The following is a 27,677-nucleotide window of genomic DNA, read 5'->3' as shown; positions in this document are numbered from 1 at the left end:
TAAATTCTAGTTGGGTTGCACTGAGAACAGTAGATGCAGTTCAGAAAGGCAATTCACCTCTCCAGCTCAAGAGGGAACAGTCTTTCCCATCAAAGCTACACAGGCCTGGCCCTGTAGAGCCTAAACTCCAGTGCCTTTGTGAATAATCTGGCCCTCATGCCCAGGGCTTTACAAAAACTGTCCGAAATATCCGTTGAGTTTCAAAAGAGACGCTGAAGCCCACACTGGGCCATTTACAGGAAAGTCAAAGTGCTGGAAGCAATGGCAGAACAACCGGGAAAATGCTCCAAGCTGAGTCACAGAGGAATAGAGTGGTAGTTCTCAAACTTGGTCCTGGGGACCCCTGTGCATTCTTCTGCTTTTTTGTAACAGCCAATCTCTGGCTCAATTAAGGTTAACACATCCACGTTTTTCATATTTTTACCTTAAACTTAACAACATAATTTGGCTTATTTGATTTGTCTTTGAATTCTTCATTATCTACCAAATGGTTTGTTTTAGTGTCCACATGTCCACACTTTCACCAATTAGGAGTTTAGTGTTTAATTTGAAAAGTTAAAACTTTATGATTTTCTAAATGTATAAGTTTAATTTTTAAACTTCTTACGTTATTAACGGCAATATATAGATGGGTGACAAATTAAAGGAAAAACCAACAAAGTGTCTTCTTATTAAGGCGTAGGGCCATCACAAGCTGCCAGAACAGCTTCAATGCGCTTTGGCATAGATTCTACAAGTCTCTGGAACTCTAATGGAGGAACGGAACACCATTCTTCCAAAAGATATTCTCTCATTTGGTGTTTTGATGATGGTGGTGGAGAGCACCATCTAACATGATGGTCCAAAATCTCCCATAGGCGTTCAATTGGTTTGAGATCTGGTGACTGTAAAGGCCATAGCATATGATTCACATAATTTCATACTCATTAAACCATTCAGTGACCCCTCAAAAGTGCATTCATCTTCGTAATGAGGGGTTTATGCACTGCAACCCTGCTATAATATCTCTCTCTATGTAGTTGTCGAAGGACTATTCTTACTGACACAGTCTGAACATGTCCTGCATTGACGTTCTCAGTCACTTGCGGAAGTGTTGCTCTTCTGTTTTTCCTTACATATCGCAGACTAACTCATGAGCATCACGGTCATCGAATGAACCCTCTTTTAAAGTCACTTAGATCTTTTCCTCTTGTCATCTTGACCCAAAATCGAGGTCAACTGGGCCTGCTCAGCATTTTTATACATGCCACAGAGCATGATAGGATGTAAACTGCTTAATTGTATCATGCAGTCCACCTGAATAGAAGCATCTGCATTTGTTATGTTTCTCCTCAGATTTTTCCTTTAATTTGACGCCTGTCTGTAGCACAATAAGCATAACGTGAATATATGACTTGTATTCTTCGAGGAATGCATAGTTATTGCTGACATAACGTAGCCTGAGGTCAAGTAATCACTCGAAACATAAAAGCACATAATTAAGAAAAATGAACAGCTTGTTAAAATTCTGAGATTGCAATTGTAGTTGGAATAAAAACCAGCATACACAGGGGTCCCCAGGACCAAGTTTGAGAAACACTGGTGTAGGATACACAGGTAACTGGACAGAAGAAACAACCCAATAATTTAACATTAAGAAAAATATAGATGACAATGTTGATAAACATATAATTCATTTTTATTGTAAATAAATTTGATACACCGGACTTTGCACTGCAAGTCCCCAGTCGATATACATATTATATATACATATATTCATATTACATTATAAACTACTGGTTCATATTCTTTTGATTACCCCAGGGTTTCTTGTGCAAAAAAGGCATTCCTTTGGTTTGATTTCACTGGAACATCTGTAATACTGATCATTTGCCCTTGAATGTAGCAGCCACACAACATTAGTTTTATCCAGGGGATGATGCGTCTCAGCCCAGAGACAGACGCATTGCTCCGCCCCTGTAACTCTGGCCTCCGAGTGGGAGGGGCTCCGTCACACAAGCCCTGGGCTAAACAAAATCGTCACGCCGGGTGGAAGGAAGCACACTCTGAAATCTCCCGATTGGCTCAGCTCCGTCGGAAACTGTGGCGGGGGACTCGACCGCAGATTCAGGTTTTGCCTGTACGGTTCTGCACGGTTCAACTTCTGAACTCTTGTCCCCTTTTAATAACACTTAAGTAGAGTGGTGGTGGGTCTCTATTAAAAGAAATCTCCGATATTACATAGTTAGGATTTGAGCCCACATCCTTCTGGTTTTAGGGTAAGTATTGCTGAATCAATTGGCCATTACTACTGTACAGAGCAGAGACTCCCTAATCGCAAGGAATTACAGCATCTGTATTGCCAATGAAATGCTCTGAACAAAACTTGATTTTTGGTTCTGGAAAAATATAATCTATTTTCCATCTTTTAGCCAGCACTCAAAAATTGGGAGCTAAAATGGTTCAAACAAGAGAAGGGCGAGAGAAGTGGGTGAAAAAAAAGACTGTAGACAATATAGAAATATAGTCCTACAGGGCTGAGTAGACCCATTATAACTGACCCATGGCATATGTGCACAACACAGAGTGAACAGGATATTCAGAGTGTGTTCTCACCTGGACCTTTATACTGTTAATAAATCCATGGTGGAATCTCTGCAAAACCAGCTGCTTCAACAATTTCATTTCTCTGTCATTTTCTAGAGGCATCATTAGATTTAAAACAGTCTAGAGTCAATATATAAAAAATATATTTAGACATGTATATTTATAGCAAAAAAAATCCACTTAATGAACAAGGGGAGATAAATAAATGAAACTTCACATTAAATGATAAAAGACTGAAACAGAAAAAACAAGAATGAAAAAAGGGAAACATTCATTTACTCAAAAAAGTGCATTTCAAACCAAAATAACACACACACACACACATGTACACACAGGCACACACACACACGGAAAACAAAATAAAGTTAATGGAGTGTTGATACGAGAGGGGCTAGTCTCAATAAACTAGCCCTTTCCATCAAATGGACAGTACATAGGTGGCTTTCTGAAGCGCCTACTCAAAACACTTATTTTTCCTTAAAGAAAACCTCTCGGTACAGAGCAAACACTCATTTAACGTGACTCTGTATTTGATCACCTTTCCCGGTCATTTGGTCGTCAGGGGAGAGAATGTGCTCTCTGCTTCCCTCTCTCGTCTTTCTGTGAGACTCTTCGGCACTTAAGACTGCGGAGAAAACCTTACTCCCGAGAGCTTAGGAAGGAAGAAACAAAGCAGAGGACTGCAAGGGGGCGAGCAGGCCCAGCCCCCTCTAGTCTTTCTTTGTGATAGAGGAATGCCGAACAGAAAAGGGGTTTAAGGCACGGTCATCCATCCGCTGTAAGGCTGTGGTAGGCAAGGTCTCAGGACCCCTGCCTCTGCTGCTTGCTGAACGCAGTACACCACAGTAACCACAGCCCCACCTTCAGGACGATGCAGTCGGGTGCTCACGTGTCATACAGGGGTCAGGATAGCACACAAGTGAAAGACTTGGGAGACTGAGGTGAAAAATCCTACTTTGATCCTACTTTGGGTCTCATCCTACTTGAGTTGCCAATTGTAACAAAATAAATAAATGAAAAGGAATAAAAACAAAAAAAAATAAAGGAATGAATAAAAAGAAGAAACGACGTTTAGTATATCCGTAGATTATTTCAGAGGGCTGCCATATTGGAGTGCAAAGCTGTGTCAGCAGCGAGGGAAGTCTCTGACTGGTGAGAGGACGGGAGGACATAACGGAGACTGCGTATGTATCCGCACACCTGGCAACACTGACTGAGCCCACCTGGGCCACAGAGCTGAAGCCAAACAGCTAGCTTTGGGACTTTAGCCATTTTATACATACGAAAAGCGACAAATATAAATATGTACATATGTACACCGTCCACCTTGCAGATGCTGTCACCTCAATCGAGCGCATCCCCAGCAGCAAGGATCTGTGGGTAACTAAGGCACTTAAACGGACAGGGGAGCAAGGGCCATCCTCGAAAACCACAAAGGGAGTCTGTCAAAAGCAGACACGATCCAGCCTTTCCGGGACAAATGGGCCACAACTGCTCCCTTCTGGCACGTAAAGTTTGTCAACCTGCTTCTCGCCGCTTGCGAAAGTTCACGGTGCCCCCTTGTGTGGACAGCTGGAGACGCACGGTGTCTCTTTCGCCGCCGGGTTTCGCTCCCCTGTTCTCCGGTGGCGAAGCGGCGCAGGCGTGGCTGCGGTGGTTCCTGGGGAGGGGGAGGGGGAGGGGCAGGGGGGGGTTTGAGCGTCACAGGCGAGAGTCCCGAGCCTCAGCACAGGATCTGAGAGAAGGGGTGTCGCAGCAGCTCCTCGGCGCTCGGCCGGTGCTTGGCCTCCACGAAGATGCGGCGCACGAAGTCGCGGGTGTGGTCCGAGGTGTGGGACGGCAGCACGGGGTTGGTGGGCTGCGTGGCGATCTTGAAAATGGCCGCCATGGCTTCGTACTCCGCCCAGGGGGGCTTTTCCGTCAGCATCTCCACCACAGTGCAGCCCAGACTCCTGCAAGCCCGGGAGGAGGGGAGGGGGAAAGAGAGAGGGGGGGGGGGGGGGACACGCAAACACGTTACACCAACAGCCACAGAGTTTAAACTAGCAAAAGAAGCCCATAAAACGCTGAGGGAACAATCGGACTCCAAGTCCGTGGGAACGGGGCTCCCCAGCTTACACAAGAAGATGGAAGCGGAGATCGGGCGGTTTTTCATTTCAGGATATCACGGCGGCTGTTTTGGTGGAAACTTTCCTCTGTGCGCTACGGACAACTGCAGCGTGTTTGTGCTGGCCGCGGGACACCCGCGGCAGTGCGGTGAGAGCGAGGGGGACTGCGGGGGCCTGCTCCTGAGCGCTTTCCCCCCCCCCCCTCCACTCTCCCCCCGCTCTACTGCCCCTGGGGAAGACAGGAACTCGGAACATTCCAGACCCTGAAAGAGCTGGCGAGGCTGCAAGGGGCTGGCTGGCCCTCGGCCAATCGCGTCCCTCGCCTGATGGGACGTTCTCCAATCGCGCTGCAGAGGGGAACCCCTGGGCGGCAGGTGGAACCCTCCCACTTTCAGAGCTCTTGCGTCGGCACACGGAGCTCTTTTCCACTTTCTATTAAAATATGACTTTTTTCTCGGCCTTTACATTCCAGCTCTTCGGCATGTGACTGTGCTCAATTACACAAAAGTACAGCGTACAAAAGCGCAGTGTGCTTCACTGCTGTCTGTACGGTTGTGCCAGAGGAGAACAGATGTCCACAGCAAAAGTAAAGGATATCTAAGGAACAGTTCAAAAGTACATGGCGACATTCTTTAGCATAAGCCTCTTATCCCTTCATAGTTAATGTTTTATTTGATATCATACCATCAGTCTGACATTTCACGTTCTAGCGCTGAAGTTTTATTAACAGCAATAAACCAAGGTAGACTAATGTAACCCTGACATTTCCCACTTTACGTAATGTTCCCACTTCTTCCGGTATACGACTTGTGCCGTTTACCCAATATGGGACTTCCTGGTACACGCTACCAAACGTACTGAATTCTAATAATATTTGGAATGGACGCGCTCACATCTGAAGCTGAACTTACAGGCCAGCTGCACTGAGGCTCTGTACACCTCAGTATACACTCAAAGCATTATGTCTAACATGACAGTGCTAATATGTCTACATTAAAGTTTCTTCCCCTGCAAAAAATATAACTAAACATTACCACATTACACTATCACATCAATAAACATTAAACAAATTATCATTGTTTCCTTCACTTTGCAGCATCTAAACAACTAGCTAACATATAAATTAGTTTGAAGGACTTGGAAAGAATATTAACTGTTATGGAATGCTCTCACAAAGAGGAAAAGTTGCTTTTTAACTCAAGGTAATGTAGATTCCTGTGGACTAGGAGAGTCTATCTGATGCCTAAATGGTAAAGATAAAATGGCTCTAGCTCCGCATTATTCAGATTCATTGCTCTGGTCACAATGCAGTCGGATGCTTTCAGATCAGTTCCCTTACCACACGTCTGCCTTGCGGCCATAGCCCTCCCCGCTGATCACTTCCGGGCTCATCCAGTAGGGGGTGCCGGTGACGGAGCGGATGCCGGTGCCTGACATGCAGATGGTCTGAAGCCTCTTGCTGGCTCCAAAGTCTCCCAGCTTCACGTTCCCAGCAGAGTCCCGCAGTATGTTGGCACCTGGGGTTTACAAGACCAGAAAGAATTCAGCATGTACGCCCAGAACTGCAATCCTGCATTTCATGTGTGCCCAAGATGTACGTTGGTACAGAATATTCCTTATCTGTTAGAACAGGCCAGGATCAGCATCAATCCAACCCTGTGTGCTGGCCCTGATGATAGGTGTTACTGTACCTTTAATGTCCCGGTGCACTATCATGTTGCTGTGTAGGTAGGACATGCCCTCCAGTATCTGCCGGGTGTACTTCCGGGTCACGTTTTCTGTCAAAGCTCCATAGGCCTTCAACTGGTCCTTTACTGACCCCTGTAAAGAGTGAACAGTTTATGTATTACATGAAAAGACACGGCAAGAGATATTTTGGGTTAGAGTAGTAACGTGGGTAAACTGCTTTAGCAGAGACTGACAACTTTTCTTGCCTGCATAGCATACTCAAGACGCTTTGTGAAGACAACATCGTTTTGGAATTCTGAAGGTGACTGCATGTCAGTAACTTGATAATGAGCACCTCAACCGCATTGCAGTTTACACAGCTATAAAGCTTCCACTGCACAGTGTTAACACTGTTGATAATTAGCAAGCTTGATTTTTCATTAACAGCAATGATAGTTTAAGGCGGCTAGATCTCAAGTGAATGAGAACCTTATCATTCACTAATATGAAGAACCAACTGGTTTTTGAATTAACTGTGCAACAGATTCAGTATTCATTACGCTTTCATGCTTCAATGCCACTGTGCCTTTGCTCAAAAACTTTGAAAACTGGAGCTTCGATTCAAGATGTTTCTTTGCCTGGCAATGGGGTGTGTGAAAAAAGTTGATGATAGGCCCTTTATTTTCTGAAAGGGAGGACCATGAGATGCTTAAAGGGAAAGTTTATCAGACATACATATTGTTTATGGACAATTCAGCATTTTTTTTTTCACCATAAGCAGAAATGTCTGAGTTTATGAAAAATGGGAAGAAAATATAGTGACTCCAGGATTCTGGCAGCGTTCAGCTGGCATGGCCATGGACGAAGATCACAGCGTTTTAGCGGCAAGTCTTGTTTCATTCAATAGTTGGCTGACATTTCATTTTAATTCTTGAGTGAAGTAATCCAAATGGCTTTTCAGGCAAAACAGCCGTTATGGTAGCTAGAAAGTTATGAACTTGAGAAGTGTGGCCAATGCCTATTTTGGATCCAATTTTGGCTCTGAACTGCTGCCTACAGTTGTAATAACTCCTACATGTTTTTCCGCAGAAACTGAGGAATAGTAACTGACCATTGGTTTAATGGGGTTTCATCACACTGGAAAGAGGAGACAGTCAGGCTCATAGTTTTACAAGTGAGGGTACTGAAGCAATATCATAGAGTTGTTCCAGGTTGGCAGCTCAAACACCACAGCACGTTTTAAAGACCCTTTCATATGGTCTCAAACCATACAGGCAAATTGCAACCATGAGCATTGCGGTCTTGCAGCAGCAAAAATAATTTCAGAATCTGCTAAATTGTGCCACCTGGTGTCTGACGTTTATAATAACATACAGGCTGATGCCTACATCGAGGGCTATGTCTGAATCATTAGGCCTCATTAAAACACACAAATGAAATAAAGTACTGAAAACAGATCTAGGCCATGTAAGTTACATAAGAATGTAGGCATTCAGCAAAGTGGCATTCTTATCCAAAGTGACATTCATAAATGCATGCACTGACCAGCACTGATGCCAAGCGATTAGGGTCACAAATGACAGTAGCAGCTAATAAATAAACTTACACTATGAAGTTAGACGCTATATTAGGTCTTAGAGGGAAATACAGAAGGCAGAATTACTAGGAAGCAAATGGCTTAGGGAATATAGTTTCACATTTAGCATATGTATGGCTAATAAACCCATGTGAAATGTGAGCTTAGCATGAGGTGAGCCAAGGTGCAGTTTAAATAGGTGTGTTTTAGTCTGTGGCAGAAGATGGGCAGTGGCTCTGCTGTCCTGATTGTAGTGGTGGACTCATCACACCACTGTGGAACCAAGACAGAGAGACGAGAGGAGAGATGGAGAGGAGGACACTTTTAGGGAGGGGGACACAAAGGGGACTAGTGAATAAGTGAACTCCGACTTATAGTTTCAATATTCTCAGACACCGTTGTCCTCCCAGGGGTGATGGACAGATCCTGGATGGGGAAGGATGTAGATTGTAGGCAGAGCACCTCAGTTTTGGAAAGCCATTCTCAAGTTTGATTTTCTACAGTACCTTTTTGCAGGAAAGTTTAACATACATTTTCAGGTGGGAGCCCATATTCTACTATCTTTTTAAATGTTTAAGGCATCACGTGTATGCAATGGTAGAAGTCCGCTGCATAAGGTCTCTCCAATACACAATCAGATGCACAAACACCTTCCCCTTCATCTCCCTCTCTGTAGACCCATCCAAGAAGCTGCCCCATGGCGACTCAGACTCAGGCCCACAGCCTGTCCCCCTAACAGGCCCGTCTGACGTGCCGCAGGGAAACCTACCCCGGGCATGTACTCCATGAAGATGGTGAGGGTTTTCTCGTTGTGGTCCCGCAGGCAGCCGTAGTACTGCACGATGCGCTCGTGGTGGAGGTTCTTCAGCAGCTGGATCTCGCACTCCAGAGCACTCACCTCCTGCAGGCAGAGGACAGCAGACTGTGACAACTACAGACACACACACAAGTCTGTCTACAAGGACATAGTCAAGTTACAGTCAGGAGCCCAATGACACAGCAACACTGAGGTCATTTTGATTAGTCCTTTTTTTAAAACCAAAAAATAACTATTAAAAAAGCATTCTCTGTTTTTAACAATTTTGTTAAATATATTACTTTCCACAAATTAAGAGGAACAATTGTGATCTTGGAAAGTTTAATGCAAGAGTTAATGCAATTAACAATTTTCATTTCTGAATTGGTAACAAGGTAAATACAGAATGTATTTATACTGCAAGCCATCAAACTCATGGGTATGAAGTCTAACATCTTACTGAAGGTGTGTGATAATACAGATTCCCTTGAGACCATTTAAATGAAATCAGCAGAACTCATGATTTTCACTTTAGAAATTGCGGTTTATTGAAGAACTCACCACGTTCAATATATTCAGCAGCTTAAAAGCCATATCATCCCCGTAAGGCAGAAGGTAAAATGAGAAAGAAGGTAATTTCAGAGACAGCATTCACACGGCTATGTCAGAGCTGCAGGGTACAGTAAGCGAATTTGTATGGGATTTTTGCTTCACTACGCAGCTGCTAAAGGAGGCCCAAACTTTGTTTTTTTTAACAACAAAGTGTAAAATATGGAATGAATTTGGAGACTTCTAAAAATTAAACTTTTTATAACACAGATGAAAAGCCTGCCACATCATACTGTTACCTCACAAGTTCTGTTACCCTGCTAGCAAAATGAAAATAAACCCATTCCGACGCAACTAGCTTGCTGTCAGTAATTTCCATCTTCCCACAGTAAATTGGTTTCTTCATCACAGATACAGCTCACAGAACATGTAAACCTATGTCATCTACGAAATACCCATCATTTTGTGGTAGAGGTTTGAGATGTGCATCGAAGAGGTAACTGCAATACCAAGGGGAGCCATATTTTCTAAAATATGTTTTCACCCAGATATTATAAATGCTATTCAAGTCATGTCATATTTTCTTGTTTCCCAGTTGAACTACTTTCAAACATACAAGTTCCATTTTTGCGGATAAATCACCCAAACAATAGAAATTAAACGAAAAGCACACCGTAGGCTAAAAATAAAACTAGACAGAGCCAAATTTACATGAGGATATCCTCTGTGTACAGACAGATAGAGAACATAGCACTATAAAACAGCAATATGCCTGCTTGCACAATGGTCTTCCCTTTGTTAAGTGAAGACTAATAGCTCCAGACGGGACGGTCTTAATTGTGATTGTGAGCGGAGGGCTCATCGTGTGGTTGATTATAAAGACAGTTAGACAAGCAGGCACCCCAGCAGAAAGTACATTATTGCGCCTACAAGCATTTCTCAAACAGGCCCATTCACCTCTGAGCGTCAGACTCGCGTCGAGAGAACTCAATTCACATGTGTACGTGCGCCCAATCCAAACTCCGCGCACACGCAGCGTCGCTGCTCAGATAAAGCAGGGTCAGATAATCATCAAAAGGGGGGTGGAAAGATGGATGGGGAGCAAGTTTTCTTTCAAGCCCCTCCGCTGCCACCCCCTTCCCCCCCCCCCCCCCCCCCCCCCCCCCTCTCTTTACTCTGACACAGGAAGTGACAATGCGCCTTTTCTCAGTAGTAGACAGGAAACAGCTTTGAAGAAAAAAGCAACACAGAAATCAGCTCTGCCCGAAACCAGCTAGAGGATAAACACACTTATGTGCGGGACAGGGCTGTTTCGAGCGCGCTCACTCGCATGACCTGATTGTATAAGTTCAGACGTCACTCTTACGGCCACCACTGGGATTACGACAGCCAGCCGGCCAAGCCCCTCCCCCCCCCGGTACAAACGCAAGGCTGCACGCCGTTAAACTAGACTGTTACAGGAACAATCGACGGGAAGGAAATGACCTGTCTGCTATAGGCTAGCATTTGATGCCATTAAATTAGATTCAGTATGAGTGAGGAATGTTAGCCCAAAGGGCTAGCTGAAGCACACCCATACGCCTGCGTTCTACACAACCTCAGCACAGCTCCGTCCTGGCTTTACTCACCTTGCTGGTCTCCGGGCTGTCGGGGTCGAACTGCACCTGCTTGGCGGCGAGCTCTCGCCCGGTGTCCACGTCGTAGCACAGGTAGACCCTCCCAAAGGCGCCCTGCCCCAGGAGCTTGCCCCGCCTCCATGTTAAAGGGGCACTGGGGGCTGGGGGGGGAAATGGTCATTCAGAAACATGCAGACAGAACCCTACCGATTCATGCTAAAATTACTACGTGATTATCTAATATTGGGGTAACCACTAAACCAACATCTTTATTCAGATTTTGATATATGAATAGTTTACTAAATTACACATTCTTGCCAAACCACCTTTTCCGGTGATTTTCTAAAAGTATTGTTTTTCTATTCTTATTGTTCCCAAATGTGTATTCAGATCATTTTGAGAACATTTCTTGAAGAAATATGTACTTTCTGATAAAATACAGTCATAGTGTTAAGACTCTTCACATTTTTTTGAACAAGGTAAAGACCAGGATGTACTTTTGTACAGTTTTAAACGGTAGCATGACGGGGTGAGGGAGTAGACATTCAAGGCAACGTCACAAATTCAAACTGCAATATGCCAACAACCTCCGGTCTACGGAAAAAAAAAAAACACGCGGCCCGATGTTCGAATGGCACCATTGTAGGGGCGCAGCAAACGGCTGAGTGGATGTTCTGCTTTTGTGGAGCCGCGTCCCGTGGCAGGGCCGTCTATTGTCCGCCCGGCCGCCCGATTTAAACTCGAGTGAACCTCGGCGCAAGGGCGGCGCGTTGTGACTGACGGGAGTTTGGCTGGCCTCCCAGGCCGCTGTGTCCGCGGGGCGGGGTGGGGGTAGGGGGGGGTGGGGGGGGGGTAGACTGGCGGGGGGTAGACTCACACTTGTGGGGCACGCTGCCGCGGTCCTGCGGGCGCAGTCGGCCCTGCGCGTCCGCCAGCTGCCAGCCCGAGCCCAGGCTCTCCTCGCTGTCGTTCAGGGCCCGCCGCGACGGCACCAGGGTGAAGAGGTTCCCCTGCGCCCGCCGGATCCGCGGGAAGGTCCGCCGGCCTGCCGAGAGACGGCACACGTCAGGGGGCGTAGTTCAAAGGTCAAAGGTCCCCAATTCCTCATTGTACAAGTCATAAGTGCACAGACACGTCTTTCATACTGTCGTACTCTCTAATGAGAGCTGCATTTAAAACTTGCGGTGCTTTGAGATCCATGGAAGACACAATAGAAGAACAGCCTTTTATCATTTACCAGTAGAATGAGGTCATTATGGCCAAGTGCATAGAGAACCAATGGGAGCGCAGCGCAGCCGAATCCCGCCTACCTTCGCTGTGATCTTTGTGCTGCAGGGACACATGGTACCTGCGCGGATACGTTCCTCCTTTGGCCACCACCTTTTCGTAGATGTGGTTCTCACGGTCTGCGGGGGGGGGGGGGGGGGGGGGGGGGGGGGGGAGGGTTACTTTGGGTCGCGTGTCTGCGGGCCGGGGGCCGTGGCGTCCCGCGCAAAAACGGTCCCGTGCGAGCTTCTCCCGCACCCACCTGAACACTCCTGACGGTTGTCCGGGTAACTCTTGGCCCTGTGCATCCGGGATTTCCTGAAGGAGGGGCTGTGAAGAAACAGAGCGGAGCGTCTGTGCGACCATGCCTGTGTGACACCCTGCTTCTGCTATTGGTCCCTCTGTACCGTGCAGCATTACCCTGATGCACTGCATCTCCCCCCCCCAATCTCTATTGTACAGCCTCTATGTCTGTCTCTATATCAGACTTGCTGCAGACTCACCTGCTGGTTTCACTTCTGGGATCACGTCTTTTTTTTTTTTTGCCTTTTTCAGTCTAGTTCTGCCATTTTCATCAGTTTCACTTGTGTGTGTCCGTTACGCCCCACCTACACAACCCTTGCTTCCATCACCCGTCCAATCGCACTGCTCTGGGTCTGCCTGAGCCACACTGTGATTGGCTCATTATTTAATTGTGTTTACCCTCTGAGCATCCGTCTCCCACCAGCGGCTCACCTGTCCGAGTTGCTGTCGAGCGACTGGCAGCTGCCTGACACAGAGTTCTCCGCACTGCTCCATGGCTCCAGCACCTGAAGGGAAGGGCAAATATTATTATTATATTTATCATTTTCCTCTACCCACTCATTTCTGAAAAATTAATCATCTATATTGTGTCCGAACAAATAATGAAACAATATTTTGGCATCCTCCCCAATGGCTGACAGTTGAGAACTCTACCACAATTCGGCAATATGTGGCAAAGTTTGCACACAGCTACTATAGAAACAATGCAAAAACTTTGGGGAACTTGGCTAACAGTATCACCTTGTTCACTCTCCCCCTGAAATATACAGGGAAACATAACTAGGCTGTTTTGGGGGTGGGGGGGGGGATGGGAGGGCAAGTCATGTGACTGGAAGTGTGTTAGTTGAGGGGGGAGGGGTGACTGGCTCTGTCTCTCTCTCTCCCTGCGCTGTTGGTTTGCCTGTGCACTATTTCCAGCCAGTCACAGATAGGATCTGCAGCCCTGCATTAGACACAGGAAGCACAGGAAAAAGCTGAGCGGCCATGCATGGGGGGGGGGGGGGGGAGAAAAAAAAAAAAAAAACTACAACACTGATTAAGCTCTTTCCCTCCGCGGTTTTGTGTTGCTGTGATTTGCCTCTGGATATTCTTTAAAACTGTGTCACCTTTCGTCAGCTCCTTTCAAGGTGATCTACGTAACACACAAGCCATAGATTATCCATATGGGCAACTGGATATTTACTCAAAGCATTTCAGGTATTCAAGTACCGCTAGCTCGAGGGAGCTACAGTAAGTGACCCGTCCGGAGTGCAAGCCTGAAGTTCTGCTCATGAGCTTTTGTTGCTTCTGCATTACTTTGTATGAACAGATGTACTACCTTTGGTATTTAGGTGACATGCATGACACAGAAGAACGCATTTGAATAATGCATTTTGAACGTATCGTGGGCTGTGTAAATACAGCCAGCGCAGTTCTCTCCAGCGGTATCACAGAATTGAGTGGGCCGGTATAAATATTTAAGTAACATTTGCGACGCTGCAAAAGAAGATGAAAGGTTATCGTTTATTGGCCATTTAATGCCATTCAGATGTTTGCACAAGTGAGGAAGTAAAATATGCAGCTTGTGCCCTTGCATGAACTCCATGTGCTGCGGTAAAAAAAAAACTTCTGAGTTCAAAAGCACACCCGAGGCATCCTTGTCTATAACAATGTGTAGGTGTTGGCATGAGGGCTCACTTAATGGAAGGTGTGGAAAGCCTCCTGATTGGCTGATGCACAGTCACAGTTTCAGTGCACCTGAAACTCATCAAAGAGCAATTGCAAGCCCAATTTCCCCCAGCACTGTGTGCAATAGCATCATTAAATACTAAAAGTGCCTCAGCTGCATTGCCTTCTCAGCACATCCCACACACAATGTAGTGGGCGCAGTGCACCACTGGGACGTGCTCTACCTGCATGCTTACCGCCATCCTCAACATGGGGACTCAGCTACACTTACGGCATCAATGCCACGTCAGGTGTGAGTAATGTTAACAGCACAAAAAGGACAAACAGATAATAACCTCACTGGAAGAAATGAAGCCCCTCCATAATGGCTGATAACCGATAGCGTGTTTGGACGCTAGTGCTTCTTAAGAGCTCCTACATTATTTGCTATCCATTTTTTTTACCCATGCAACCAATACATTCATTTAAAAAAAAAAGGATTTTAATAGTTCTGTCTATTTTCAAGTAGGTATTCCATATAATTTAGGACCACTGACCACAGGTTTACACGCATTTTGCAAAAGAGCATGTTTTTTTTTTTTTTGCCGAAGGGCATGTTCCAAGCGGACCGGGTACATCAGCGGGGTCGGCGGGGTGAGGGAATGTCCTCGCTGTGCGGGGGGAGCCCCGGCGGCGAGACTCACACACTGGTCGCTGGTCTCGGGGATGAACTCGCCCTCGCTGTTGATGCTGGTGTAGGAGCCCTGGCGGGCGATGCGCTGCTGCCGCTCGGGCACGTAGCCGGGGGGCGGGGAGCTGCGCCCCGTGTTCTGGGAGCCTGGCGGGGGGGGGAGAGAGAGCGCGCGTGAAGGGGGGGTTACGGACGACAGGCATCGCCAGGCAGACCCGAAGGGAAGAACACCTAACAGCAAATTTTCCTTCAGCCGGTAGAAATAATGCGAGCACCATTTTCGCAGAATCAAACAAACAGTTTGCGAGGACCTGAAAGGTCTACTTTCTGCAGGAAAGCCCCCGAAAACCCTGCTGTACATATTTGGCGCAGTGTCCATTTCCTGCGAGGCTGCAGCCTTCAGACCCCTGAAATCAGGCGCCCGGATCGGGGGAGGGAATCCACGGCTAACTTTGTTGCCGTCGTCAACATTAGTACATTCCTGACCGCGCTCCAACAGCAGTCCGGGACTTATGATTAATGCATTTCTGAAAAGTCATTTAAAACTGGGCAACCTTCCTAACTACAGTAAATGGAGAATTTTCACTTTCTCCACTCCCCTACCCTCACCTCCCCCCCCCCCCTCCTTCATTCCTGAAGCAGGCTATAGGGTCGACTAGCTAATAGCATATCACAATCTGATTGGCTACTCTCCAGGAGGCTATTGTGGAGCAGGCCAGTGATGGTGGACAGGAAAAGGAAGAGGACCCGCTGCTCTGTGTATCAGAGGAAGCCAGAGGAACAACAGCCAGAGAGAGAGAGAAGGAGAGAAAGCCAGAGAGAGAGGGAGAGAGTGCAAAAGAGACAGAGATGGAGGGAAAGAAGTCAAAAAAGTTTGACTATTTTCAGAAAATTAATAGTGGCATTAACTTAGGCCACCCAAGGAGCACCTTTCAGTGCCAAGATTGAGATGGGAGATGAGATCAACAATCAGGAGAGAGGCGGCTCGAGAAGGTGCCGTGAACACTTACTGCTGGAGAGATGGCGCCCCCTGGGCTCGGAGGACTGGTAGGCCGTGTTGACATCACCAGTGGACTGAGAGGCCTTAATGCGCACCTGCTTGCAGACAGTGCCATGGGAGGGGGAGGGGGCCTGGAGACCCACAGAGACACAGGAAGCTCTCAGTCCTTAGCCTTACGTAGACACACCTGTACAACTTCACACTGCTGCAACAGCTTGCAGTGTTTACCATTTATTAATTTTACATTGTACATTACATTGTACAGCCTCCGCCAAATGACCTGCCTTCGAGTCTTAAAGACTTGCATACGATTTTGACTTTTCTGATGTATTCACTGTGTATTTGGACACCGCTCTCACTGAACTCATCAAACATAAACATAAAGGCAGGGTTGGAATACTCCATCCATCCACAGCTGGTCCTCCACAAAAACTTCAATAATCACACAATAGCGGGCCAAAGGAGAACACTGGAAAGGAGTGAATGTCCAGAATCAGCTAATTGTAGACCAATGTGTGCACAGATTGAAGTGAAACATGCACAGTAATACCAAGTGTTAGCATTTCCTTGCACTCTGTGCTATTAGGAGAAGTCAAGAGGACCGGGGGTGGGGGGGAGGAGGGGGGGTGCATGAGGGGACGTACAGACAGGACAGGCACCATGCTGCCCCCCCCCCCACCCCTTCCACCCAGAACAACAGCCCGGGCCCTCCACTCTGCTTCCTGTATTGGAAAGCAGGGCTAAAAAAGAGCGACACGTGGAGCAGCGGGGCCCCGGCCGGGAGAACAATGAGGCTCACGTGACCGGCCCCCGGAGCCGCGTCTTCCCCCTCTCGCGGGCCGAGGGAGGCGGCCGGGGGGGGGCGGCGTGCGAACCGGGGCACGGACGCGCGCGTGGGCGGGAGGGGGGAGAGCGCAGCCGCGTGTGGGCACAACGCCACAGGCACTCACGTTGTTGTGCTCCTGGGTCAGCAGCAGGATCTTGATGCTCTTCATGTTGGAGCTGCGGTCCAGCAGGTCGATGGCCTTGTCCAGGTCGTCCTGGCTGCGCAGGGGGATGGACAGCTGCGCGGGGTGGAGGAGAGGGGGGTCAGACGTGCTCGGTTCGCCAACCGCACCGTGGCCACGGTAACGTGGCCGTCGACCGCCAAAACGGTAAAAAAAAACAAAAAACAAAAAAAAAAGTACCTCATTGTTCATGTAGTGCAGGTCCAGCTGCTGGCCAAACACGGTCTTCACTTTCTGCTTGACCTCATCGAACTGCACCGGCCGTCCAAACATCAGGATCCTGGGTCAGAGATAGACGAGGGAAGCAGAGACAGCAAAGAGACAGAAACGGGCAGAAAGAAGGGACGACAAGAAAAACAGAATTACAGAGGAGTAAGAGCCACAAACATAAACTGTCACACGGGCACTAACAATGCTTGAGTACTCCAGTACTCCATAATAAAAGATACTGCATATTCTAATGCAAGTAGACTTCTCATAACTTCATCAGGGCTTTTGTGACTTGATGCACTTAACCACAGCATGCACATAACAGGAACAAGGCAAGCCAATGGGATTAAAACTCAACCAGCTGCATGGTGTGAAAAAATAAAGTGCTTCATGCAGTTCAATATACAATAACAGGAAACTGACTATACTGAAAATAAACTCAAGAAGTATTACAATCTATCCAATCATACGGCCTACCTGTTAAAAATCAAAACACTACTGCACAAATTCTCACTCAATAACAATATAAATGTGTTTCCTTCAAAATACACCATGATAACATTATTTTAAAATACTTATACAATCCATTATTCCAGTAAATAGCCTTGCTTGGCACAAACGGTGAGATTTAAGTATACATAGCCCCAAAAAATACAAACACAAAATTTTTATAAAAATGGTTCACTTAGAAATGTTGAAGTCTCTAACAGCATATAATATCTCATACATTAGAACGTAGTTACTACTGAAACACAAACATTAACCATTATACATCAACCATGAAACGGTTCAAAGCAATACCCACTACAACAGAACCCTTTACAGTAAATTCTAATGATTTTAATTCATATAAAACAAAGTTCTACACAGCCTTACAAAATGACAACAACAGTTAGGCCCATTTTTGGCGCTTGCCAACAAAACGAAGCAAGACAGTGAGGTCGGGGTGGTTATAAATTCTTTACGTACTCTTCTTTTAATTAAATAATATTTTTTGCAGCAGTCCTGAGTGAATATCAAGGGGAAAACAGGAAGGGGAAATTGAAATTGGAAAAACTGAAAGCAGAAAAACTGTAGTAAAAAAAACCCTCACTTTCAAAAAACCTCATGTGGGCCATATTTCTTTACACTATTGTAGAAAAACATAGCAATACAAGAAACTTGAGTGGCTCCACAAGCAAATGCTGCAATAGTGGTTTGTTTTCTTCGCTCCGTTTCAATACCCGCTGGTTTGTGCGCATGCTGTGATAATTTATGTTTTTGTGGCGAGGCAACTTACAATCCAGATAATTGCACCCTACTACCATTCTGCTCTTTTTCACGCGTGTACTGGCGCACACGCACAAGAGCGCGTGAGAGAGACGGCTTCTTCCCATCACACCTCGCACTGCTGTGGGCTACGCAGAAAGCCACAGCCAAACCACAGCCCTCTGCGCAGAGAGGGGCCAGCCGGAGCGCACTGCACACTCCCCGTCACACACACACGCACACACACACGCGCACAAGCACACATACAAATGAAAAGCAAAGTTCAGAGGTAAAAATGCCCACCTTCTTTCCCCGCTGAACTCAAACTTGATTCTGACATCATCCTGAAGGGAGACGAGAGGGAAAAAAAGAGGTCAACCCCGGCCCAATGAGACGAGGCACGGCACGGGCCGCAAGCCTGGTTCAGCGAGCGCTCCACGAACGCGTGGCCTGGTCTGAACCCAGCACGACCGCGCGGAAACCCAGCCGCCGCTCCCCAGCCAATGAACGAGCTCAAGACCAGCGCCGCGGCGCTACTGACCTACAGCGGGGGGATCAGCGGCAACCCCAGCTCATCTCTTATTCGACTTAACCTTTATCTAACCGGTTTGGCCAACTGTGATTTCCGTGTTCTTTCACAGAGACAACCCAGTTGGTAGCGAATTCAAGGGATTTTGTGGCCAACGAATCCTGCCTAGTTCCTTACCTTAGCAGTGAAAAACACTTCTCCACAAACATACCTGAACTGCCGGGTGAAAATGGTCCATGACATACGCGGTCCATGACATACACGGTCCATGACATACACGGACATACACGGTCCATGACATACACGGATATACACGGTCCATGACATACACGGATATACACGGTCCATGACATACACGGACATACACGGTCCATGACATACACGGTCCATGATATACACGGTCCATGACATACACGGACATACACGGTCCATGACATACATAAGTATTAAGTGCAGGTTAATTCTTCCCAGAGAGGCAACAATGAACCAAGATCGCTCTGCATCCTCCGTACCGTGTCTCAGCAGGACCTGTAATGCTGCTGTGGGGCGGGGCTGGGCGGCGCAGAGTGCGATGGGGCAGGGCCGGGTGGGGCGGGGTAAACAGTGATGGGGCGGGGCCAGACTTGGCGGGGCGGGGCGGGGCAGGGCGGGGCTCACCTGTCGGTTGGTGGGGCTGGCAGTCTTGGGCTTGCCCGTGTCGTACCCGGGCAGGGGCTGGCGCAGGGCGGGGCTCACCTGTCGGTTGGTGGGGCTGGCAGTCTTGGGCTTGCCCGTGTCGTACCCGGGCAGGGGCTGGCGCAGGGCGGGGCTCACCTGTCGGTTGGTGGGGCTGGCAGTCTTGGGCTTGCCCGTGTCGTACCCGGGCAGGGGCTGGCGCCGGGTCATCTGCAGCGCCACCAGGTCCTTCATGATGGAGTGGAGCGCCTGCCGCTCGTCTGGAGGGCAGAGAGCCAGGCAGAGAACAGAGGGGGGGGGGAAGGAAGAGCAGAGACGGCAGAGGGTGGGAGATGGAAGGATGAAAACGGGATGAGGCAAAGAAACAAAGAGAGAGGATGAAGCGTAATAACGATGTACTGTACTGAAAATTTCCCCAAAAAAACGAGATTCTGTACCTTTCAAAGTTGCGTTTTTGTTAAAAAAAACAATGCCCATGCAAGATATTTTTTATTTAAAAGTAATCTGTAAAAAGGAAATGTGAATATTAAAATGGAAAGTTCACAGACAATTACCCTGACAAGGCTGATTAATAAAGGATGGGTATATCCAATAAATATTCATTTCTAATATGACTCCCCCACCCCCCTCCTCCATTTAACACCTCATTTGGCTTTTTAAGAAGACCAACATTTTCTCTATTCCCCTCGATTTAATGTCTCTTTCCAAGCCAGACCGCAGTCCGAGCCAGCTGCCAGTGTCCCTAAAGCAACCAGGGAAGAATTTTTAGAAGTTCCCTCCGCTCTCAGATTTGTCATGGAAACTTTTAATAAAGGCACATTTTCTGTGGCTTAAGCACTGGAACCTATTTTTGGCCACGGAGAAAGCCCTACATGACCAGCTCAGACCCGGCAAACTTTAAGGGCCAAAGAAAGGACAGCCCACTCTGAGATGACCCCCACCCCCAGCCCCCACACCCCCTGCACCCCCCCCATCCACAGAGTAAAACTCGCTCAAATCTCTGCGCATATTCTCTGAATCATCTTGTGCACGCCAGACAGGAAAACGAGGGGAGAAAAAAGGAAAGGCCTTCTCTCCTTGCTTGTGGTTTGTTTCTGTTACTGAGTCATTCAGGAACTAGCGCATACCAGGCCGCTTGTTGGTATAGGTGCTGAAGAGGACAGGCGAACAGCACCGGGCTTGTTGCTGAGAGACATGGAGAGGTCAGGAAGGGGGGGGGGGGGGGGGGGGGGCTCCCCACCACCTACTCTCTCTGTAAATGAAGGTGGCTATTTACCTTCAGAACAGCTTCAGAACATTTTACAAACAAGACCCGCGGTGCGTCCGAGAACATCATAGGAGACGGTATTCAGAAGAGTGGATCTGTTTGGTAACAGGGGCCGAGTACGCAGATTTACTTCTGGTATGTTTTTAAATTTTGATTCCCACCTTTGATCGAGAGGCCCGCTTTCACTTGTGAAGAAGGGAAAATATTTCACTTGTGTAATTTGGATAGACATCACACGGTGTCGTTGCCGAGGGGGAAAAAAAAGCCTTCCAGCACACAGTAATCCTATCCACTCCAGCCTTTGGAGGGAGCTGCCCCCCCCCGCCCCGCCCCCCAGGACTGGTTGCAGAAACCCATTTGACAGTAAGCAGAGGAGGTCACATGACTCCTGTCAGATTTCTCTGCTCAGGGCTGATATCGCCAGAGGGATTCGTGGAGTCCGGCTAATTGTTAGTAAACCTGATGCCATCACCATCAAATCAACAGAAAACCCTACGTCAGCACACTATTTGAAAGTTAACAGACATGATCCCAAAATTAAGAAAAAACAAAACAAAAAATTCACACATTCTCACATTCACAGGGCCACAGGTAGAGTGAAAACATGTGACAAAGGTAGCGTACTTGCTAACGGCTCTCATCGCGGTTTCACAGCTTCGTGTGCACTCCTCGTCACATGACTTCCGACAGGCGATGCTGTCCAGTGTACACGGAGACCAAAGACTGCTGAGACCAAATTACAACGCGTCCACTCACACGGCCGTGGTGAACTTACTCATTTTGGTGGAGTGTGTCGACCTTCCCGAACTGTGGAAAACTTCAGGAGCTCCGCTCTTGAATGCAACCCATCAACGAACTGAGGAACAAAACCAATTAATACAAGTTAACACAAGAATAAGTTCCGTCAGGACCAAATTCATCGTCAGCATCACCACCAATAGTTTCAGTAATTACATTAAAAGCAGCAGGGATTGCTCAAGACAAAGGAGTATTACCACAAGATGCACATGATGCCATGCCATGATGAAAAAACAACCAACCTCAGTTCAAACATGACTACTGCACATAACTTGAAATAATATATTTCTGACCTGCCTACCTGCAGTTGGCACACATATATTTGGAGGTACACAGACTGTGTACCTGACTGTTCATTCCCAAAACAAGGATCCTGAACCATAATGAGTTTGATGTAGAAAAATTGAGGTTCTTGCAATGGGAGCTATTCTGCAAATGATTGCAACACATCCCACAAGCAGAACCAGATTTATTTATGGTACCAATCACCATATATTCATAAACTCTAAAGCACAATGTAGGCCTAATGCAATTATGAAAATATTCATGAACCTTACGGCAAACACATTATTCAAACTTTAAATATGCATTTTCACATATTAACATGCAAAATGATCAAGACAGTACTTCCCCAAATGAAAGAATAACATATTACTGTATTTGTCTAATTGTACATTTAAAAGTCTTATGGAAAAACAAGAAATACGGAAACATGTAAACCTGAAAGTTTTTAAATATTTCAGCTGGATTTTGTTTTACACAACAAAAAGAAGAAAAAATTAAAGGCATTTAAAACACCTTTGCGTTCGCCAAGTAGGAACCAAGGCTCAGGAGGGTGAGCAAGAAGCAATCAATCCCACAGAAGCTTCCACTGGAAGCAGAAATCTACTGTATCAGTTACTGTACAGTGGTCCTTCAAAGTTCTCTCTCACCCCCTAAAGTTTGGGATACTTCTTTTAATTGATAGCTGACTGCTCTCGACCGCATAAAAGTATCTGGCTGGCTGTCTAAAGTAGTGAATGCCATTCTGGAAACTGTCTAGCTTCATCAGGAGTGCAATGTTTTCTTCAGCAGGACACCTTGTGTGTCATAATTCTATCTTCAGTCATTTGTATCCTGGAGCGATTAAGTACTATACCTTGCTGTGCAGATCACATTATTAGTATCATGTTGCAAATGGTTCACTTTATTTTTAATTTCCTAAACATTTTACTTTCGTTCTTATTCATGCCTAAAAGGACAATAACTTCTAATAGCTATCCATTCAACTATATATAGGCTACCCTTTCTTGTGGTCAGAATATTGCACTGGCTTGCAAACTCTCAAATAGTAGCCTAAATGGTTAGGCTGTGCACACATACTCCTTAGAAACCCACAGTTTTAAATTCATCATACACCAGGTTGAAAGAAGAGGAAAAGATGTCAAAGAAATCATGCTGATCAGCAAGGTGCCTTGCTGAGTACCTACAAAAATTAGACATCACCAGTGAGTGGAAGAGTTATATTGGTGTCCAAACCATCTTGATCCAATAGTGAATGCACAAAATCTCCTCATTTACAGTCATAATTACATAAGCGCCACTCCACAGTCTCAACAGCCACACAAGCCAAAGTTAGTCTGTTCCCCAAAGTGTGTGAGGAGCAGCACGTTTCATCCTCGATATCAAATTTCAAAATCACAATGCAGAGTGGGTTTCAGCAGTGGAACAGCTTGAACTAGACAACCCGCTACAAGTAGCCTACATTTTCTAAGCCAAAAGAAGGCCTGCACCTATAGGATGGAGGTGGTGTGCTTCAGCTGTCAAAAAAAATGAGAACTTTCAGAAGTGGAGCACATTTATATCCACTACAACCGACAACAGCTTCTAACTTTGCAATGAAATAAACATAGACTTAATATTGAGAAACAGGTATTTTTCTGTTGATGTCATTATGAAACTAAATTTACTGGACTTGAATGTATCATGATGAACAGCTCAAAATAATATTTTCTTTGGATTGCGAATACATTTAGTCGGGGCTGTTGGTCCAGTTCAATATTTAGGACTATATATGAATTTACAAAAATGTTTATCATGCAGGCTAACATTAAAGTGATAACTTGTAAACAATAAAACTGGAAACAAAAACATTTTCATCAAACATTTTGATGAAAAAGTCACTATTTTATTTGAAGATGGACTTTCCTCTTACAAAAAAAAAAAAAAGTCCATGTCTACAGGCCATGAATTGAGAGGCAGTTCTTTTCTAGAATAACTGGTGCAATTGAAATTTAATGAGGACTATTAACTATGAGTCACCCTCTCAGATGCTACACAATCTAAAAATGTCAACAGTGCTGAAAAAAAAAAAAACACAATTCAATTGAGCTAATCAATTAATCAGGACCAGGGCCTTCTTGTAATGCACAAATCCAGCGCGAGTGGGGCCTGATCTGATTACAAATCATTTGGTTCAACTTGTTTTCTGTGGACTTTAACCAACTACACGTGTATCGCGTCATAAAACCGAAGACTTTCGAAAGCAAACTCCTCCGCTCGCTGGTAAATTAACTTGACGCGGAGTCGCAGGCTGGAATTCAACGTGATAAGTTCTGTGCCAAAGGAAACGACCCAAGCAAACAAACAGTAATATGCTCCCCAATGGTATAATCTGCACTGAGGCACTTCCAACTCCTTCTGACCACACAGGCGCAACAGCAGTCGGAGGAGGAGTCATTCAGAACCTGGCCTTTCTGTTCGACTGCGAAACGAAGCGCCGCAGCCAAAGGTCAGGTGTAGCAGGGGACACACGAGGAGGGATGCATGCCAGAGTCTTGTCAGACTATGCTCAGAGTCAGTACACTAGTGGGTACCCAGCAGGTAGCTGGGGAATGACAGAAAGGTCCATCAAATCCACGCTCATGCACGTGGGAGCACGAGGAGAGAAACAAGTGCCTTCCTTTTCTGACATTAACAACACGAGGCTTCTGAGGCAGAAGATTATTACAGGTCCTCTGACCTTTGAGCGCCGTGGTCATAATGTGGAGGTGTGACGACTTGGCTGCCCAATAAATCCCTCCGCATTAAATATTGAGTGCTCTCTCGCTCCCTCCCTCCCTCCTGCCCTGATTTTAATAACCTTCCCTTAGGAATGTTTGGAATGTGCCAAGGAGAACGGCGGAACACCACCAGCCCAGTCAGCTGTGCCCTGTTGTTTTCCTTGTCTCACATTTCCAAGGCCTGTAAAATAGACTGAGTTTCTTTTCCTTCATAAGCTGTTTAGTCTATGCCTTCTTTTCCCAACCCAAAACCTATTTCTGCCCCCCCTCCCCCCCCAACCACCCACCCACCTTCTCCTGCCCACTTCACTTACAGCTCTCCTCAGAGGAGCTGTTCGTACCATGTGCATTCAGTTATCAACCCATCCCCCTACCATCTCAATCCTGCCTCTCTTCACTACATCATCTTGCATGTTCTCTGTCTACAGCACGAATAGATGGGGGACCAGACATGTAAAGGGCTGTTTTATATCATAATTTAAGTAGATCTGTGCAGGACTGAGGGTCTGAGTGTCCAGTGTTCTGAGTCAGAACACAGAGCTACATCAATGCAGATTCATTTCCATTTTTTTTATTATTTCAAAATGCCTTTAAAAGTTAATCATTGATAGCAATACAATTTAATTACAGCAGTGTTTTTTTCTGGTGGTTCTTGCTAATCTTTCACAGGTTATTTTTAGACAACCGACCTCTAGGAAATTGTGAAATGTATTATGCATTATTGCTCTTACCTGTTGCAGGTAGAGGGGTCGTTGACCTCTTCTCTGTGTGCCTTTTTGTCTTCACGTCAACTGAGGTGTTGAGCAAATGAGAGAATCCTGCTAACTCCGGACGCGCATTCTCAGTTATAATCCTTGCTGGGCTTATTCGACATTAACATTTGGCAATAACTCCAAAAATTAGATGCCAAAGAGGCCATTGTACGACAAAGATGGGTTCCAGCGACATAACACTTCCAGTGTCTGTCGAAGTCAGTGTTACGTAGGAGCAAGAAAGCAGACAAAATCAATTGATTCTAAATTGAAATGCAGATTGTCTCGAGATTACGATGGCTCATTATGCATTCAAAGACGTCTAAGGAAACATAGCCAATTCTCGATTTTAATTAATGCTTTATAAGGATATAAAATGCTTCATAAATAGAAAAACACGTGCCAGATTTCACTCACTAGGAAAACTTAAGGTTGATCAGAAAACTGAAAAACGGAAACATGTCCACTGGCAATATCCAAGCACGTTTGCTGGCAACGAGTCAAAACAACGTAGGCTATCTAATGGAAACAATGTGAATAATCGGAGCTGCATTCGATGACCAGGGCAAACGATGTAAATAATAAAAGAAAGTTAACACAAAAGGTGTAGCAGTAACAGCGGGGCTTTTATGAAATCCATCTGTAACTGTACACTCGAGGGAACGGACGAAGCGGTTTCCGTGATTTCGATGGCCTCTTTTCCTGCTAAGTTTGCAGATTTTTTTCTGTCTCTTCCCCACTTCTCACGAAACTGTTATTGTTTCACTTCTATCCGAACACATGAGCAGTTTTCAAAATAGGCTATTCCCAACAAAAATGTTTTTAACTATAGATAATTATTTCAAAGTGTAAATCAAATGTCAGGCTTAATTTATTACAGACTAAAACCCAATCAGCTTCGTGCTGAAAATACAACTAAAGTTATTATTTAATTACAAAGGATATTCAGGCAATATAGGCTATAGCCTACATATCCTTATGCATAAAGCTAATCGCAGTCACTACCAAGTATATTTTAATAAATAGCTTATGGAAAATGCATACTAAATGGGCTATGATTACCTATGCTACTTATTACAGCAACAGCCCAAGTTAGCAAAAGTCATAAAAATAAAATACATTTAAAACGTCATATAACGCTTAACTGACATAGCTATAGGCTATACCAGCAGGAACGGAGTTTCTCCAAATCTTTCAGAAAATACTTTCAACCACCGTCTCTCCAGTTTACGAGGGGGTAAAAACAATCGGGTTGTTTTAAAATGTGAGAATACTCCAAACTATTTTCTATATTATTCATACATAAATTAGAATCGGAAACTTAAGTAAACAAAGCATCGCACAGAAACTTTGACGGTTCCATTACTTAACTTCCCCCCCTTTTCTGGTCCTGTCTTGTATACACTGACACGAAACTCGCCTAGGCTGAAACTCAACAGGAGTTGGACACACCCGCAATTTTTTAATGTTAGCAAGGTAGATAAACTCACAAGAAGGACACGGGAAGCAACATTCCGAAAAGGTTTGATCCTGATGCTCAACAGTGGAAAGTAAAATTAAGTTTAACGCAGTGAATTTCCTGACTGAAAAAACGTTAGCCACCGGAATCCATCCGTCAGTTTCCGAAATAAATCCAAATAACACTCCAACGTAAGCGAACGTAGCGCAGTTTTCCCAGCGACGTCTCGTCTTCCTTTTTGTCCAATTAAAAAAGCACCGAATAACACAACTTCACATTGTTTGCAGCGAGAATGCGAAACCACAACGAACTCGTAAAGGGGGCGCGCAGCTTCTCTGCAGATTTCTTGCTGAAGGTAACGCGCATTGAGCCAATTACGCGCTTTGTAGCGGTCTCGCGCAGAGACGACAAGCACAGATATAGAAAAAATTGTCTAACAGCCTGTATTCAGAATCGCTTTCTAAGCGGACACATTGATATCAACTAGATGACGGGTTTTTATAAAACATCGATTACTACCTGAGACAAAGAAAACAATCTGTTGTTTCTTTAGGCTCTTGCATTGTAACTTTAAATGAGAATATCCAGTCTAGTCATTGCACATCTATGGCAGCATTCACTAGACAGGCACGCACATTCGTGACGTATTTCTCATAGAAACAAAATGTTTTCACCCCCAGCGTTTATACTGTACCTACTGTGTATGAGCTGCTGAAACGATACAAGGTGATTACAATTTAATTCACGTTCACCAACCAGATGAACAATGACAATGAACACTGTTGTATAATTTAAAAATAGAGAAATAAACCGCATTATTACCGTTAAATGCAAAAGTACGGAGACATTGAAAAGTACTGGGACAAGGGGTTTTCCAGAGGCAAA

The 27,677-nt window shown here is 45.7% G+C and overlaps 1 protein-coding gene across 2 annotated transcripts; it reads right to left on the bottom strand.

The window, feature by feature from the left end:
- Window positions 1–1,659: 1,659 nt before the first annotated feature.
- map3k3 (mitogen-activated protein kinase kinase kinase 3) lies at window positions 1,660–27,159 on the bottom strand. 2 transcript variants are annotated; one of them, XM_035405394.1, is made up of 18 exons: window positions 25,313–27,159; window positions 21,518–21,598; window positions 19,660–19,735; window positions 19,458–19,581; window positions 18,575–18,615; window positions 16,994–17,093; window positions 16,757–16,870; window positions 15,817–15,937; window positions 14,820–14,953; window positions 12,901–12,974; window positions 12,428–12,495; window positions 12,210–12,305; window positions 11,777–11,944; window positions 10,912–11,060; window positions 8,708–8,839; window positions 6,386–6,515; window positions 6,034–6,211; window positions 1,660–4,538 (listed from the first exon to the last, which is right to left on the bottom strand). In XM_035405394.1, the coding sequence occupies exons 2-18, from the start codon at window positions 21,519–21,521 to the stop codon at window positions 4,310–4,312; spliced, it is 1,938 nt and encodes a 645-aa protein (XP_035261285.1). In that variant the 5' UTR covers window positions 21,522–21,598; window positions 25,313–27,159; the 3' UTR covers window positions 1,660–4,309. The 2 variants fall into 2 exon arrangements, with proteins under 2 accessions (XP_035261285.1, XP_035261287.1); XM_035405396.1 differs by lacking the exon at window positions 19,458–19,581 and having other exon boundaries at window positions 19,614–19,735.
- Window positions 27,160–27,677: the final 518 nt, after the last annotated feature.

Source organism: Anguilla anguilla, chromosome 2 (genome assembly GCF_013347855.1).
Source record: "Anguilla anguilla isolate fAngAng1 chromosome 2, fAngAng1.pri, whole genome shotgun sequence".
In the NCBI taxonomy this organism is placed as follows: Eukaryota; Metazoa; Chordata; class Actinopteri; order Anguilliformes; family Anguillidae; genus Anguilla; species Anguilla anguilla.
This window is presented reverse-complemented; position numbering and strand designations above follow the sequence as displayed.

Bases quoted from the DNA above. Each gene is read 5' to 3' on its own strand.
- map3k3 (XM_035405394.1), bottom strand. The intron at 17,094-18,574 runs GTGGGCATTTTT...TCTCTGACCCAG, and splicing joins GAGTTCAGCGGGGAAAGAAG to GATCCTGATGTTTGGACGGC. The intron at 15,938-16,756 runs GTGAGTGCCTGT...GTGGGTCTCCAG, and splicing joins TGACCCAGGAGCACAACAAC to GCCCCCTCCCCCTCCCATGG.